Genomic DNA, 18,937 nt, shown 5'->3' on the forward strand with positions numbered 1-18,937 from the left:
CTGCATTCTGTATTTATATTATTATTGGCACAGTTGCTGCAGAGACAAATTTTGATGACGTAGAAGCCGTCATGTGGTCTTCCATTATTTTACCCGTGTTATTAGAATTTATTTTTCCAGAAACAAAATTATTTTGAAATAGGATGGCATATTAACCATATACAACTAAACAATATATATATATATATATATATATATATATATATATATATATTAGTCTGGAATTGTAAAATATATAATGACCAGAATGCTTCATGCAATGTTTGCTTTACATACCCATTTTGCAGCAGCAGCTATATCCATGTCATGAGAGAATCTCTCTAAGATTAAAACAAAGTGGTATGGAATAGCCATACTCCAATAAAAAAATAAAAAAATAAAAAAAGATAATAATAATAATAATACTAAGTCCATTGGATACCATTTAATACTCTTTATTTGAGTTAAAGCTACTTTGGTTTAACCCAATCTACCTCTGAAAATTATAGATTTGTTTTTGCCTTTTTTGATTATTAAATTATTAAATCATTATTTGATACTGTGGGGAAAAAACAACAGCCGCCTGATGAAATACACATGAGTTTTCTGGTTCATATGCCATGAATTATACTGAGAATATACATGAATTATAATCACTGAGAATTATGGCGAGAAAAGCAAATATAAAGTACTGATGTAATTGAAGATTAATGCAATCAATATCAGCGTGAAATTTGAGGTTTCAATATCATTATCACTATGAAATCGTGGTTTTGGGTATGTATGATTGTGTTGTGTATGCTATCTATCTTTTTAAAAGTGGCCACCTTATCTTTCTTTTCCAATAAAGAAATTAAGATGTTCTTTTTCATTCTTTTCAGATTATGGATCAATATGTCAAAACGGATGTGAATTGAAGGTTTGTGAACACTGAGGGCCCTATTCGGGCCTACACGTTAACTCTGCAAAGTGTACTTTTTTCTGCTTTTGATTAGGGCTGACTTTAGGCCTACACAATGACTTTTAACTAGATTTAAAAGACCCTGACATTAATGTCCCTGTATACCCCTAATGAACTCTCTGATGTACAGCACTACACATGGCTGCAATTTATAGATACTTTGACTCGGCCCCGCTGTAGCACATCTGGATCCCACTGAAGTTTTTTTTTTAGCTAAACAGTAGCCTTATTTTTTTTATTTCAGTAGACCAGAATTTGGGCCTTAGCGAGACCCTTTATTGTTCTGATTTGTATATTTAGATTTTGAAAAAGAGTTGGCCGTAACACAGGCCTTCTCCCTCTCTCAGTGAACAATGAGTAAATTACCCCAAATGCATACCAGTCCTGTATGTTATAGAGAGCTCTGTTACACTTTAGGAGCACATCACTAAGAGAGCTGAATCATTTTAGTTTTCGATTAGTTCTATTGTTAGTTCTAACTTCCTTAACTATTCACAATGAGCTTCTCAATGCGGAACGGTGCACATCTAATCTGGATAGGCTTACTGGTTTGTTGCCTTGTCGACATGGGGGCCAGTATGGAGTTCACCGGTGCAGAAGGCCAGTGGGCACGGTTTCCTATGTGGAACGCCTGCTGTGAAAGCGAAATGAGTTTCAACATGAAGACCAAAAGCGCTCATGGACTTTTAGTGTACTTTGACGACGAGGGATTCTGTGACTTTTTGGAACTGCTCATCCACAACGGTAGACTCAGTTTGCGATTCTCCATCTTCTGCGCCGAGCCGGCGACTGTGCTGTCCGATACCGCCGTCAATGACAGCCGCTGGCACGCTGTGACCTTGCGCAGGAATTTCAAAAAAACTACGTTAGTTGTGGACGAAGAGATCAAGTGGGTGGAGGTTAAGTCGAAAAGGAGGGACATGACGGTCTTCAGCCATTTATTCATAGGAGGGATACCTCCTGAGCTGCGATCTGTAGCATTACGCCTAACATCTTCAGCCATCAAAGATCAGGTCCCCTACAAAGGATGGATAACCAATCTGAGGGTGAACAGTTCCGAGCCGCCGCTTATTGGTAGTGAGGGAGTCAACAGCGGCATTTGTGAAACTGACCACATTTGCCTGAACGGAGGAGTCTGCAGCATTGTCAATGACGAACCCATTTGCAACTGCTCCGAAACGGGATTCCAGGGAAAAGACTGCAGTGAAGGTAAGAGGCCTGGATTCGTCGTCTCCATTGTTGAGGTGTTGAAATGTCTTTTCAAACACAGCCTTTTCACTTCTGTTTTCATTATAACATTGCACTAGTTTCTCAGAGGCAGTGCATGCTACATCATGTCTGTTCCTGGCCTCCACTATGGGCCCAGTACATTACATGATTAGATTACCGCTGATCTCAGTTGGAAAAAGCCAATGATCTGAAGGAGATCATTTAAATAGGCTTTAGTGCCGTCTGTGTCAATTCCGGAGCATCAGTGAAAGCCTGTGCTTTTGATAACATGATGTCAGCAGAGGCTTCTTTTTTTTATGCTAAATTAACTTAATATACTATTGACACTGCTCTGGCATTACAATTAAGTACAAAAATGATGAGTTGAACACATGCACACAAGCCCATGATTGAAGTATGATGATTTTAATATTATTCTCCGTCTGAATTTAAGGGGTTGGGTGCTCTAATTATATAATCAGCCAGATGTTCCATAGAGTCACTGTAATGACTTAGCCAAAGTTACAATTTCAACATCACAGGAAAAATAGTGGCATACTCAATACAGTATTCAGCAACCATCACAAAGCATTTTTTAATCCAGCTTTACAAGAAAACCTCCTCTACTGCACTTACAGAGTTATTTTAATTATAGAAGTGATTAAAACGACTGATGATGTAACTAAATAGGGGGAGGCCATTTCTAATTCTGTCCTTTGAAAACGGATGGTTGAACGCATATTACAAGAATTCAGATTTTCATGCAAAGTCTGTTCCCTTTTGAATATGTATGTTCTGGTTGGTTTCCTAGTTTGACTTAATCCCTTGGTGTCTGATTTCACTGTTTTTATGTTCTTTCCATCTTTTTCTTCATTTTTACAACGTCTCTCTGGACTGATCTTGATGTTGATGGATATAGTCTGGGTTAGGTCGAAAGCCGAAGAGGCACCATGTTTCCAAGGAAACTACATACCCACTGAGTAAATGTTGCCCTCCTAAAGCACAACAGAGAGACAGTATGTTTCACTGACAAATGTTCAAACTAGAATAGCAGTCTTGTTGTGGTACAGTGTTCACTGGGCTTTCAGCTACTGTAAATGCATCGTCTAGTGGATTTGATGAGATTATGACAAAAGGGCAGGGCCCTAAGATGCTCAGCAGCTGCCTAAAATCAAGATGCACCGCTCTCCAGCCCCTGTGCTGGTAGAAATGCGCATCTTTGCCGGGTGAGTCAGAATAGACCTACCCACGCAGCTTTGAGTGGCCTCCATCACACGCTTTTGGATGACACATAAGGATATGTGGAGATGGTGGAGGCTACGGGACGTGTCGCTCTTGATCATTAGTGTTATTTGTTTATTATTGGCGTTTCTTGAGATTAGCAGTGTTAGGCTTGGCGCTGCCTGCTTTCTTTTTTTCCACTGTAGTCTGCTTTGATGATTTTATTGTTCAGTGCAAAAATGTGTTGTTTATCAGATTAGTTCGATTCAAAAATCTACCATGCATTTTATTAGATTAACTGATATACACTCTTTAAAATAAAGGTTCCATATGAAGAACCACCGTTTGAGTTCCGCAGAGAACCGTTTAGTTAAAAAATATCCTTTTTTTTAAGCAAAGGATATTTAAATAACGTAATAACTTTTTTTCACTTTAAAGAACATTTGTTTTGCAATGGAACGGTTCCATGGATGTAAGAATTTCTTCATGGAACCATAGATTATGATCCTTCCTTTTTCTGTCAGAATTGTACAGATGACCTTTCATTACGTCTTTCTCTGTTTCTGTTATTAGAGCAACGACAAATCTCCAAATGGCACCGCGCAGGACAGGAAAGCCATTATAAAGGATTAATTCCTCAAATGAAATAGATATAGAGCCAGCGTGGTGTTCATTAAAATGACAGCATCGTTTTAAACTCCTCTTAGCCTAAATCTGTCCTTGCTTTGGTTATTAATGCAAATCTGGCCCATGAAGCTCCTGCTGAGGGGAAAGCAGGCTACTTTTTGTCATTTTTCGTGTTGTCAGCTTGATAACCGAGGTGATCTGTCAGCTGACCACCGACCACCGTTGCCAATAAAACACTAAGACTCAAATTTTTTTGTGGATAAAGAAAGGGATAGCTGCATATTAAATGACTCATTAATGAATGACTAGCTTTTTCATTTAGATATATGTGCTGCTTGCTTTATCTCTGTCGTCATGGAAAAAAATTGCAGTGTGGTGAGAGCATGTGTACGTGTTTGTAGATCTCAGGCAGGAAAGGGTGGTTTGTGGATTAAATATGTCCTTTCTCTCCACACGTCCACTCCGTCATTCTCTTGACAGGCAGTTGTGGTAATAACCTTCTTTAGCAGAGCAGGTGTGGGGCTCTCAGCGGGAGAGGTAGTCCGCACTGCAAAGAATAACAGTGCTATGGGTAATGAGATATTTTTGCCCTGCTGGGGTTAGAGAAAGGGCCTTATTTTGTGTTATTATGGTTAATGCTCTTACAAGTCTGAATTGGAAAGCCAAAAGGGTCTGCTCTGTATCAGCTTGCAGCCATTGATACCTTATCTTTATGCTCTATTAACTGTATAATGTGCTCCGTCTCCTGGTTAAAGATGGCTGTAAGGTATCTGCAATTGACGTCCATGTGGTTTCATGTGCTAGGAAACTTTGGTTGGAGAATTGGATTGTGTTGGAGGGCTTGTTTACAACAGCGATTAGATTGTTTCACCTCATCTCTTATCTTTTGTGGTGGAGCTAACATTGTAAGGGTCGGTCGGTCCCTGGCTGTGCACTTTGTCGTTTAATGATGCAGTCAAATTTTAAATGCATTTTTTTTTATCTGCTTTGGATCTATGCAAATTAATTAGGGTGGTGTAGTGTAGTGTACACCCATTAACCTCTTGCTAATGAAATAAAGGACCTGCTTTAATTGGATACATCAGCATCTTAATTTTAATGACTTATTTAATCATGTCACCAGGGGCCTGTTTTGAAGATGACAGAAGATAGACTTTGAAAGGATAGTTTGCAAAAAAAAAAAAAATATATATATATATAAATATATATATATATATATATATATATATATATATATATATATATATATATATATATATATATATATATATATATATATATATATATATATATATATATATATATATATATATATGTTGCCATTTACTTTAACCAATGTCATTCCAAACCTGTACGACTTTCTTCCGTGAAACATGGAATGTTTTAAACCATTTTTATCCATGCCATGCAGCATAAATCAGTAGAGGCCCAAACCATTTGTACCTCGTTGGTTTTCACTGTATGGAAAATAACAGTTTAAAATATGTTGCGTGTTTCGCAGAATTTTAGGTGAACTGTCTCTTTACGTCAACATACATTTACCTGTGCATTGCAATACCTACATAAATTAAGCAAATATTTGCAAAGTGGAAAACTGGAAATGGATTAATTCACTATAAGGCATTCCAGTATAAAATCCATTGACTAACGAATCACTGTATGGACAAAAACTTCCTTTTTGTTCCGCAGAACAGAAAAGTACATGAAACATGTGCTCAACAGAACACAAAAGTTGTACAGGTTTAAACATAGATATGTATAGCTAGATGCCCTATTAGTGGCTGTTTCTGTGGGCCACTATACATAAGCCATCCACCATATTGGAATGTCAAAGCCGGTCCATAAACATTCAAGAGCAAGGTACAGGTGCATCTGAACTACAACTGTAGTTAAATGCACATGAATATCTGTATCTTCAGTAGACTTCAGAAGATGCTTTTGCTTAATTAACACAATACAAGATGATTATGCCATTAGATAACAAGGCATTTAAAATGTGCTAACGTTTTAAAAACCTGTAAACCAACACATTCTTACCTGTGAAGGTTTATAGTTTCTTATGGAATTTAAATTTAGGTGATTTTTAAAATCAGATGCTGCAGTATGTTGTTGTATCTTGAAATTAATTGATTGTTATTGTGAGTAACGACATATAGACCGTTCAAAGATGGCGGACGTGTTGACTTGTCTGGAGAGGTCAAATGTGGCATCTACCTATACATATATATGGGTTTGAATAAATGGTGACATAATGGCTAATAAATTTCTATTTTGGGTAAACTGACCCTTAAGCCAAAAGACATTTGTGTAATCAGCACATTACAATGGCCACATAAATGAAGCAAATTCAAACAATGTATAAAACCCAAAATGGATTAAGACTATTAATTTGGACTATTATAATATCTGTGGGTTCTCCCCATGTTTTGCAACTGACTTTTACCTTCCTTGATCTGGCAACATCACTTGATAATCTTGAATGGAGGGGGAGCCCGTGTCAAATACACTGTATACTGAGAATTCCCCTATCAGTGGCGGATGAACCCTTTCCAGATGGACTAAGCTCACTAATCTCTCTGTACTGTAGATGACTGCAATATGGAACTTGCTGCACATTGCTCCCTGTGGGGGAAATGTTAAACTAGATTTGGTGAAGAGGATTAAAATCCCCATCACTGGCGCAATGACAAAGCGCTATATTTAGAAGATTTTACAATGAGTACTTTTGTTTTGAATATATTTTCCAGTGGTTTCTGTTTGACTATGGGCAAAACTCACTTATATTTAGTCAAATGGGATTTGGATGTTTCTTTAGGATATCAAATGCAGAAGAACCTGTGTCGCACATTCACCCCGTTTCAACTGGATGGTCATTATCAGAGTTTTTTGAGGTTTTATTAAATCGCTGTTGACAGCTACATCTTAAGTGACTTTGCCGCTGTGCTATGCGGAGCGTACGCTCGTCATATGACCCCTTTGGGCAAGTTCCATGCGTGTGCGCTTGAAAGTAACATGCTCTGACTTACTGAAAACTGCTTTAAACGAGCATCTGGAGCTGCAGTCCGGTTTGTAAAGGGCTGCATGAGTGCGGGCGTCACATCATGGCTGGAGTAAGGGTGAGTTTGTGTGTGTGTAGGTCATCCTCAATTTCTATCTCTTATTCTCTGCCAAATTCAGGGCTGTATGCAAGGGCAGCACTTAAAAGAAGCTGTCAGCTCAATGAAAGCCTGCATGTCTCTGGCTCCGTGTGAGCTCTGCAGTGCTAAGGAGAGGCTCCATGATCCTGATCTGTCAGTCAGTGAAATGTAAATACAACCGCTGTTCGGTCAGCCTGCCTCTGAGAAGACCAGGCGGAGCGTATATGTGCGAGTGTGTGTGGTGTTCTTCCAGAATGGCTGCTGCTTCCACACACACAAATACTGTATATCTATATTTCGCCCTTGGTCTAGCAGGTTTTGTAAGAGAGAATGTGGCACAAAATCAATAGAGTGGGTCCTTGAAACTGCTGTAGAGTCAGTGTAGATGGCTAGTTAGTGTTTTGTGATAGTTTAAGCCAATTAAACTGTTTAGGATTTGTTTTTGTAGCATTACTTTTATCCCTCCGAGCTGTTTTTTTTTTTTTTTTTTTTTTTTTTCAGTGGGATGAGTTTTCACATTTGTCAAACCAAGTAGGGTTTGTCAGCCTCTTCATAAGCTGATAAGAGAGGATAGAAAATCACCTGTCATTTATCACTGCAACACTAACAGCTAAATATTTCTTTGTCATATTTTCTGGCATGGCACTCTTTTATGTTTATTTTTTTTCTCCTTTGTTTTCTTTGTTCATACATTCATCAGCATTTTTTTTTTCGTGGCAGTAGTGGTGCATGCAATTTGTGTTTGGTCGGGTGGAGGAACCGGCTGCGGTAAGTCCCGGGTCATTATTCTCCTCCTCAAGACACGGAGGTAGGATTGGATGCTTTAACTTTAAGATAGCCAAGTCCATTTTTAGGGAGTCTTGGGTGAGTTGATCCAGGGACTGAAAGTGTCACCAGAAGTAAAAGGTGTGATGAATAAATGCATGTATGAAGGTAATGTACTCTTTTTGTTTTAGAACAGAAAAATGGTATTTCAGTGTAAAGGGGGTAATAACATGACATATGCATATTCAGGTATTGTACATTTCTTTATTACTGACCTCACTGAATGATGTTGTTTTCTCTTAGTAGGTTCATTTTGCATCATCTACAGGAATTTTTATTTCCAAACATGTGCATGCTTCACAAATAGCCCCTGTAAATTCCCCTCACACGCAACCATGAATGCCATTTAAAATTATAAATATTAATTCAAAGGATGCAAATTTTTTTGAACAGTCCTTCAAAAAAATAAAAAATAGTCATAATAATAAAATAAGATTTTCCTTAGGGAAAACAGCATATTTTTCTATGATTTGCTTTCTGTAAAACAGCTTCTGTGAAATTAGGGGTCCCACCATTTTTTTCTCCGTCTTCCAGTTAATTATGATGTGCATGTTTGCGCATGGTCATTGATATACTGTGAAGAGTCAATTTCACCATGTGTTTTATCAGCTTTTGAATGACTTAATAATGTGTTATCATCATCTCACCATGGAACAACGCTCTTTCAGAGTGCTGTAGACACAATGAGATTAGATCTTGAGGAGGACAGAGGACACTTAAAGTCAAATAAACCCTCTAGTCTCCACATTTTTCCATGGTAATGAATGTTTGGCCTGGGCACAGGATGATAAGACGCATGGTAACCACGGTAATCCTCAAGGCTGGGCCACCTTCCAGTCTGCATGCTTCTTAATCAATGTCTCCTTCTTTCTCTTCACGCCTCGGCCGCCCCTCCAGAAGAGGCCTATGTAGGAGGTGGGTAGACATATTTTTCTTTTCTATTTTCTTTTCATCCGACCCGTCCCTACTCATGCACTTCTCTCTGTCTTCATATTTCAACCCTTTCTTTTAGAAATATTATGTATTTCCTATTTATTTGAATTCGGTACAAAAACAGTAAGTGGAACTGGTGTACAACACAGGTAAAAGGTATGCAACTTCAGTCGAAAGCGCTTCCTTAATTAGAGGTTGTCAGTAAACACATGCTTCACTCAATCCATGCACATGGTTCAAGAAACCAGAGGCTGGAGCAAAGCTCATTTACATTACATCTAAAGATACAGACACATGACTGTAGCTCCTAATATGAGCTTCTGAAACACCTATATAGTGAATAAATTACAGTACATGGAAATTCACATCCATACATTATGAAGCGTTCACTGCAATGGAAAACCTGGGCAGTCTTTGACAGGTAAGTACCATAAACAACTGAAAAACTCTCCTGTTTCTTACTAACAATTCCAAATACAGTTTATAGTTTTATAATGATTCATTCTTTTGGAGGTATTGCTATATATTTGGGCTGTGGCTCACAGAAACCTAAACAGACATCCTATGAAAGATGAAATGGGTAATATTGATTTATCCCAATATAAACTGTACGTAGATATTTTGTTATTGAATTTACACATTTTTGTGTGCAACCTAACTTCATTTTGCTAAGATCCAATCTGTGTATTTATCATCTTCTTCCTGTGGAAGGTTGACCAGGCGGACGACATGTTTGATGTATGGTGACAGCGAAGTGATATATATATTTTTTTCTAATCTAGATTTGTCTCTTTCGAGTGTGACCAATAAAGCATTGCAACCGCTGGGTTGAGGAAATGCTTTTTGAATGTTCCCTCACACCCACTCTCTCCCTCACCTCTTGACCCCACCCCAAACCCCCTCCCCTCCCCCCATCCCGCACCGCAGGCATCCTCTGTCCAGACGATGCCCGCGTGTCAGTGTGACAGAAAACCTTCCCATGATCCCGTTCTCTGTGCTGACTGTGCTCTTGTCTTCCCTTAAGGTCTTGCGCACCTGATGATGGGCGACCAAGGTATGGGTTTCATTTCTTACTCACCTTTTTGCCTCCATCAGCCACTCCCTCCTCCATCTCTCAGCCTCTCTCTCTCTCACTGTCTTGTGCTGAATCCTCCTCATCTCCCTTCACTGCTGGTAGGGATTTACTGGGGCTGCTTTCTTTCTGGCTTGGCGCTGAGTCAATGGATGGTTTGGTCTTTTCCATTATTTCCCCACCCTCTCCTCTGTCTCTCCTTCGCTCTCTCTCTTTCTCTCTCTCTGTCTTTTGGTTTTAACTTCCCTTCAACCCATCATGCCGCTTCTTTTGCGCTTTAGTTTTTTTTTTTTCTCCGTCATTCTCTCAACAGCCCCAAAATTCCATTGCTGCTTGCCAACTTCATTTTCATATAGAGGGGGAAAAATACTTTCAACCCAGTGGATGATGTGAGTTACAGGGACTTCTCTCAGGGGTTTGTTCACTCTTTGTAAATGTTCTAGTCTGTATTCTCGAGCTCCAAAACTGGAAAGCATTAGCTGTCTGTTCGATATTCATGCATTCTCCCTCATCTCTCTCATCGTCGTGTTCTGGCATGTATCACGATAGGAAGCTTCCATCTCCTCTTGCCTGCCCTTTCTCTTTTTGTCTGCAATGCATGGAGTCTCTTCTGAACGTAACCTTTCATTTTTCTGTCTCTGAATCTAACACGCGGCCATGATTCTGACTGTTGCCTCTTTCCTCTCCTTTGTATTTTCCTGTATCTCTCTGGACTTTCTCTTCATGGAACCATTATATCAATATCATAGGGAAAAGAAAAGGTATATAATGCTTCTTTCATACTATGTAATGATGTAGTTTAACTTGAGCTCTTTAAGCTCTTCATGTATATCCCTGTACCTGTGGCTTTACACATTCATCTGTTTATTCGTGTGTTTGTGGTACTGAAGTCACACTGATTTTTCTGTGTCAATCCCTATAAATATGACGAGAGACTGGAAGGTAGGTGAGATGTCATGAAAATGGGAATGCGTCATTGTGCAGTTTGTCAATGAATGCAATGTAGGATTTTAATGAGTCTGCTAGTAAAATTCAGTTGTCTAGAAAATCAATGCACAGAAAATGTAGATGGATTATTATTGGCAACATAAAATTGATTAATTTTTAATAATTAATTAAGGCAATTAACCATTTGTCATAATCTACAGTATAACAAAAAAATAATAAAATTATAGATCGATCTCTATATGGATAGAACAAAGGTCTCTATAGATAGAGAGGTTTATCGCCATTATTTATACATATAAAAAATCTGCATGAAATATTGACTACACAAAGGGCACATTGAAAAGCATTCAATATAAATACATGTGTTGTCAGATCATCAAAAAAAACAAAAAAAACAATCAGGTAAGAGGTAATATTCGGATTTTCATATTCTGCAGGCATTAGTCTCATTTAGAACATTCCATACAGTCTATACGCACCAATGCATATTAATGTAGTAGCACTTTACTGCTCTTTGATATTATATTACAACTTTTGAAGAGCCCGATGAGATCCAGCTAAGGTAAGTGGACAGCACCTGGCACTATCACAACTGCAAGTACTCACAATCCTGCACTCGGCTAACAGATCACTGCATGCTGGTTTATCCACTGAACTTTAAACACACATAGACTGATGGGGTTATTCACCTTGGTTTGAAATATGAGGGATCCCGGATAAGCGGATCAGGTAGGTGTGCTCTCTGTCTTTGGCGGGTCTCTTTGATTGTGCTCTGTAAGGCACTGCCACCCAGGCCATCTCACTATCCTGAATGGGCTAATGCCCACAGGAGTTGTGGGGGCTTCAGGCTTCTCTTAGCACATTTGAATACATTTTCAGAGGCATTTATATTTTCTCTCATTCCATTTTCTCATAGAAAATTGATTTTCATCTTTCTATAAAATTGAATGAAATGGTGCGTGTGGCGGCTGACCTTGCCAGCAGGGTCACACTGGCATTATCAAATGAATTTCGCATTGTGTTCCTTTTCTGTGGATATATGTTTGTGTAAGGACCACATTTGTTATAGAGTAAGGAAATGAAGTGAAATTTGCATCTCTTGTTCATTTATATTCTGTTCACCATTCTCATAGCATCTTCCTAACTGCACACATTTGGTTTTGTGGTTCAGTGAAGTCCTGCAGTTAAATTTAAAACAATTACAACACCAATTTACCAATAACTGCAGCATAATTAATTACATGGCAGCACATAATACATTCAGAGATTCAGGAAAACTTCGGTTTCATCACAATCTTAATATTGGGATGTTCAGTTGAGCTCTATAAATTACCAACATGTCTGAAATTTATTGTAAAAGTCAGTAAATATAAACATATAAAATATCTATTCTTATTACTTTCTTATACATGGTAATTGAGTGCCAAAACTAAATAACAGAGTAAACATTTTAAGTTGCAGTTTTAAATTTGAATTAAGCTATGACCAAATATGATAGCTGAAGATATGAAAAAGGTTTTAGTATTAGCGATTCTGTTTCTCCTAAATGTGTGTTTAAACGTGAGATAAAGTTCTTAAGGGAAAAATATGGAAAGCGCATTTATCACCATGCGATTTCACATGCTTGTCATCTTAGCATTTATAATGAAAGCTTGGTCTGGTTTTCAAAAAGAGCCCTGCAAGATTTGGAATGTTACAAAAACAGTCTATATGCAAAGTTCTTACAGCAGACTGAAGAACAAATTAGTTAAAAAAAACCCAAGGAAAAAAGCTTGATCATTTAAAAAACCTAATGTTGAATAACTAATAATTTATTTGATTTGATTGAATTGCAAAAGTTACGTTGTTAAATGTAAACTGTACATGTATCCTCTTCTATTACCTACGTTTTCTGTCTTTGTAATTCATATGACATAATATGATACTATCTATGTCATATGTTTCGAGACCTTGAAGATCAGGAGTTCTTTGAGCAGTGTCCTTACATTCGGCATTAATGAACTCTAAGCCCTCACAGACATTTGTTTATGTTATATGTGTGCTTCCAACCAATTTTTACTTGACATTAGCCGGTTCGAAGACAAGTGCAAATATCTGATTTAAATAAGTGGCAAACAACATAGATGAAGAGTGGGTCTTTGAGATTGGGCTTGTCTGCTCTTTGCAGCTGTATTACCGTTGCTCTTATGCTGATTTGCTTTGGGAAAGACAAAAGATGTGCGGTAATACGGGTTGTGCGCAGAACGCCGGTGGGTCTAATTGCTGTCATTTCACATGGAGAGAGCCTGTGAAGCTGAATCGCTGCTGCAGGCGTTGTAAAGCCCGCAGACTCCAAATTAGAATTCTTTAAGTCTAATTGACATGGCAGCATAAAGAATACCAGCAGCTTGGATATTTATGGTAAATCCTTTGAATTGTAATCTGCACCTGTTTAAATGAGCAATGTTGTGGTAGATGTATCAAATTTGTTCTATTCGTGAAAGGTCTTTGTGCATTGGCTCTCATGTCGGTTGCGAGTGAAATCATCCAGACAGCTTGTTCCATTTAGCATTTTTAGCTTTTGCTATAATCTAGAAAAATGCTGTGCTGGCAGCTTACAGTCGTTTCTTCATTGCAGAGAAATGTGCCTCAGACACCATCACTCACATGTGTCATTGTCACAGATGAGTGTGATAGAAAGAAGAAAGCCTGCTGTGACGTGTTGATCAATACGTATTTAAAATCCCATTATGCCTGCCGTTGCACATCGGATGCCTCGTTAATGTAATTACAAAAGTGGAACGGCCTCTTAAATTACTACCACTGTACCTTTGCTGACTTGCAACTGTCGCATTCATTCATACACTGCGATGTATTAAATGAAACGCAGAGAAAATAATGTAAGTCTGCACTGGTGGAAAACACCACCGGGTTTCTGTTCTGGAAAAAGAAAAATGACTATCCTGCTAGCTTAACCACAATGTCAATATTTAGAAATAAATCAATATCGCTACCTCACAGACACTGGTGATTAAAGATTAAAAGATGGTAATCTACTCTGTACTCTGGCTTCATGCGAAACTTTGTGTACAGGCTAAAAACAAATACGAAAAGTACGAACTCACCAACTCTTTATCTTAATTGTAGCATAAGTCACACAAGGTCACACATTTTGGTTATAAGCACTTTCTGCAATCTAACAGCCGCTCAGCCATCACAAATCCCATCACCTTACTCTGTTCTCATTCAGTGCTGTTTGACACAAAACTTCAAATACTTTTTTATGAGGAAGAGAGGCAGTGTTTCAGGCATGCTGCCAGTTGGAACTGATGTTGTGTAGCTTGAAGTATAAAAAAGCAAAGAAAGAAAGAAAACTCCTTTTTTTCTGGAGGAAGTGTATGTTGTGTTATTTATGGATTTAATACTGCCTCCAGACTCCCAGTCTTCATATCTTAAAGACACCAGTCCTATGCTAGACCTTATCTCAAATTGGGTGCACATTTCAATCAAACATACACTTTCAATTGGAATCATTTTGGATGATATTTCACTTAAAATATATAAATAAATGGGAGGGGGAAGGGGGGGGCATTAAACGTCAATGTCAAGTGGCCTAATGTTGTATTTTTGTGTAATAGGAGAGTTTTGTTTGTAGGTATTTCCTTTGCAGATTACTAGACAAGTTTTTTTGGAGGGGCTCATTCTTTCTCGAACATTTCTGATGCACTCAAATCTTTTCAAACCACTTCAGACTGAAAACAAGACTTGTGTAGCAGATAATGCAGGTAAAGGGAGACACTTTATTGCAAATCATCATTGGTGTTGGTTTTCAAATGTGATCCATATGGCTTCATCAATACCTCACTATTTTACTGTAGGTAATCTTAAAGATTCCAGATAAAAAATAAAATAAAAAAGTCCATTATGACGGACAAAACAATTGGTCCAGTTTAGCCAAACTATCTTTGAAATACAAATGAATGTGGATGAATGACAGGACCATAAAAATGGACGCACATTGGTGAGTAGATGTTAGATGTAATGATGTTCTCCATTCATGTAAAATATCAGCCTACACAGAACATGGACTTAATGCAGTTAGCAGATGAGTGTCTGATATACATTATTGTTATCATGGATAGCGGTGACTATTGGTAAACTAAAACTAACTGCTGAATGCAGTGATTGACCAATGAGAGTCAAGAATTCCAGAGCGCTGTGTAGAAATTTTAGCTGAGGTATTCTGAAACAAGCATGCATGAAAAATATGTATAAATTAATTAATAAATGCTGTTTAAAAAAAAAAAAAAAACGCTTGTTGCTAGTATATATATTGCATCAACTAATGTTATCAAATTGAACCTTACTGTACATTGTTCCTGAATTTTTTATTTATTTGTTTTTCCACAAAATGATAGAGTATGTGATTAAACCCAAGTGTTCCACTTTATCCGTATCCATCCTACACCTACAGTTTGACAGTGTTTTCAGCAGATAATACAACCGATTTATGGCGGTGGTTATATCCCAACATTTATTCAATTGGAGCAGTCTGTAATGGAGGACAGCTCATTTCATAGGGTTCAGAGGCATGGCTAACCCCATCAGCGCAGCAGACATTTTAGGATTGTGTCTGGGCTAAAGGTGCTGAATGCTGAGACAGTCAGGGGACTGCGATGAGTTCACCGTCGCCATTTATGTAGAGCCGATCATTGTTAATAAGATGATTTTCTCATTCAATTCCTGTAATGAAATCAAAAAGTAATCAGCAGATGTCATTCATGCATTTTGGGGATGGGGGGGTTTATCTTTGGGAAAGGCGAAAGGATTTCTTGATAGGTCAGTCTAGCTGCTGAGAGACACTTTAATCTTAAATGCCACTGTGCCAGACCGATTCAAAATGTATTATCCACCTCTTCCAAATGGATTTTAACTGAACGCTGACATCATTGGCCCCAATTTGCAAGTGTGGACGCAGTGTACTGAAATCAAGGAATATAATATTCACATTGATATTTAGAGAATCAAGCCACAATATTATGTAGATGTTTTTTAATTTATGTGGTGCAATAAATTATATATATTTTTTCTAATTATGTTAGTTTTCTAACTTGTTTATCTCTTTATGCAAATTAAAGTGGCATAGAAAAAAAATTATCTCTCTTCCAGGGAGAAACAATATCATACAATATTTTTTTAACAGTGAAATTTATATTTGCTGTGAGCCATGCCATTGTCAAGTAATAGCTAGCAACATTAGATTATTATACATAATTAGGAATATAATTATATTTAATAGCATATTTATTTCAAGCATTACATTAAGACCTAAATGACCCTCGTCAATGACAACAGTGTGATATTACCAGATTTTATTGCCATACGTGTTACACTGCAAAGTGTTATATTGCAATCAGTGAGGCAAAATAGGGCAAAAAAGACTATGTAATGAGAGGGAGGAATAGATAGGCTCAGTCTTTCTCTCCTTTGGATTTGATGCAACACTGTTATCTTGTTGAAGGAGAGGAACATGCTGAGCCTAATTTGCTGAAGCAATGCTCGCTGGCAGTATTTTTCCATCAGGTCAAGCTATTTTGAAAAACCCTCAAGGTGTGATAGTGCTTGGACTCATTGTTGTGGTGTGCCTGCCAGAATGTCATTACCAGCATTGGTAGGTGGGTTCTATCCTCAACCACTGCACTGCACGTTCACATGCGTGCTGTGGTGAGTTGATAGCTGATATAACCTTTTGGACGATATTTAGGATATTGGCCTGTAAACATTTAATTAGTTGAAGTCTGTCACTGGTTTTTGATAGTGATTGGCAATCTTGATTTGTGTGCAGTGTTGGGGAAGATAGAAATTGATGCTTTGCAAGCTACAAGCCATAATAGAAGTGGTTTAACTACAGTATAATCAAGTGTTTCATTAGGATTTTTTTCTTTTTTGCATAAAAGTATATAGAACTTAATTATGGGGGTAATATATTTTTTAAATGTATATCTATATGTAGATTTGGCAGGAGCTGAATGGTGTTCATGACGTTTTTTATAAAAAAGCAATGTCAAACAATCCAAAACGGCAGGCGGAATTACATGCTCAAAATCCTGGCTAAGTTCTAAACACAGCAGAGCAGACAATCTGCAAATAAATCCAAATCAGTAATTAAGCTGGGAACAATCCAAAAGTCAGGCAAAAGAGGTCGATACAAGGGCAGGGTGAAAACATGGACAGTAAAGATCACTTTGATAAAGCAGAATGACAGTACTTGGCAATGGGGGTATAGGGAGCATTGTTCAAATACAATATTAAAAGGAAATTGCTGAATGGGATGAACTGTCCATGGACTGAAGTGTGACAGAATAATAATGCAATATAATTAATAATTAGCAGAGAACCATATTATATATATATATATATATATATATATATATGTTGACGTGGCGTCAAAGTTACAACCTTCTTTCTTTGCCTGAACATTTGGGTGGTGTTACGCAAACCTGTCTACACAGTGATGTACACGTGTTGAGGTGTATTTAAACACCTTTTATAAAAGGTATTAACTTTTATAAAGAATATATCTTTGGGTTTGAGACTTTAGTCTTTGCAACTTTAGGGATCTTATCTATTCGCGAACAGCTTGTAATACTCTAAAGAGAAAGGAAAACTTGAAATCGCATCATATGACCCCTTTAATAAATCTGAATGTCAGGAAGTAGAATTAAAGTTAAGTAAAATCTAATTCAGTTGATTCAAAGGCTTGTTTGAAAGTTTTTATAAAGGTTTAAAATACCTTAAAAGTTGAAGTTTTATAGATTCAGTACATTTCTCTTCCTATTATTTCAATTCAAATTCCAATTCAGTTTCCTTTGGGGCATGGACAATTGAATTAAGATTTACTCTCATAAATTGAAAGGGAGCTAAAAATTTTGTGCAGCCATACCAAATACAGCTAAAATCTAGACGACACCAGATTGAGATGAATGGTTAGTTTTCTCCAGGTATTATACGTAGATTTTTTGGATCCTGCAGCTGTTTTTGAGCTTTGCATTATACATAGAAGCAGGAAGTCGTGACAACCTTTTAAAAACGAAACCCGGAAAAAAGAGTGAAAGAAAACAAAAAGAGAAATCATTGGCAACACAAATCAATACACAATGGACACACAAGCTACCCAGGTGAGCTAGATGGAGATCAGACATTGAATCGACAGCCTGAGTGACTGAGGTGATGGAAAACTATATTCTGGGCAGACGAGTCACAGTCCCTGAGGCGGAGGGGTTGGGGCCCTAAGCTGAGTTTGCACAACCGTTTCATTTTCAGCGGGAATACGTCTGACCTTGGTTATTTAAGATTAGCATAAATCTCCCATGAGTAGAGCTGGCAGTATCTCACTCCCTGTTGTGCCACTTATCTTCATAGAGCATCGTTTGCTAGCAGCCAAATTGTCAAGAGATTATTTTTACTTTATTTATTCTTTTATACCTTGGTAGCAGATGTGATATCGTGATTTATTGTTGGTTCAGCAAGTTGATGCCAGGAATAAACAGGACGCTTATCTGTATTATAATTTCTGATAGAGCTCCCACAATAAAGCACTGTAGCCAGCGTGACCTTTAAAAGCGATTAAACATACAAACATGTGCATTTGGAAATGAACCTTAAATACACACACGCGTGCACACAAAGTTTTTTTTTTAAGCTCTGAAGTGATGCATGATGACAGCTTGTGTATTGAAAAGCAGCAAATATGCATGAGAAAGGCTGCTAAGCATTTTCCTCTTCACAGTCGGTGGATTGTGAAGATAGATGTGGATTGTGTGACTCACATCTCATTAGTCGTAAAGCTTATGTATTCATAGTCACTACTTTAAGTGCCATATGTGAACTTCAGATTCAGGTAAGAAAAAAATAAAAATAACCAGTCGGATCCCTGCAGCTAGTTGCCCCTTAAAGGTTTGCAATGCAAAAAGATGAACAGACATTTTACCTGATTGACAGGTATTTTAATGAAACCATAAACAGGGCTGTTTTCCCCCATTGCAG

At 37.7% G+C, this 18,937-nt stretch overlaps 1 protein-coding gene across 11 annotated transcripts in view; it reads left to right on the top strand.

Annotated features, from left to right (window-relative positions):
• The window catches only part of LOC128025257 (neurexin-1a-like), a 168,914-nt gene that overhangs the window by 1,780 nt on the left and 148,197 nt on the right, over window positions 1-18,937 (top strand). For 8 of the 11 annotated variants that reach the window (XM_052611441.1, XM_052611435.1, XM_052611432.1 and 5 more), the window contains exons 2-4: window positions 861-2,149; window positions 8,857-8,874; window positions 9,917-9,946. In XM_052611441.1, coding sequence (XP_052467401.1) covers window positions 1,438-2,149; window positions 8,857-8,874; window positions 9,917-9,946 — 760 coding nt within the window. In that variant the 5' untranslated portion in view covers window positions 861-1,437. The remainder of the gene's footprint in view (window positions 1-860; window positions 2,150-8,856; window positions 8,875-9,916; window positions 9,947-18,937) is intronic. The other 3 variants (XM_052611436.1, XM_052611440.1, XM_052611433.1) reach the window with 2 other exon arrangements.

The sequence above is a fragment of the Carassius gibelio genome, chromosome A12 (assembly GCF_023724105.1).
Source record: "Carassius gibelio isolate Cgi1373 ecotype wild population from Czech Republic chromosome A12, carGib1.2-hapl.c, whole genome shotgun sequence".
Lineage (NCBI taxonomy): Eukaryota > Metazoa > Chordata > Actinopteri > Cypriniformes > Cyprinidae > Carassius > Carassius gibelio.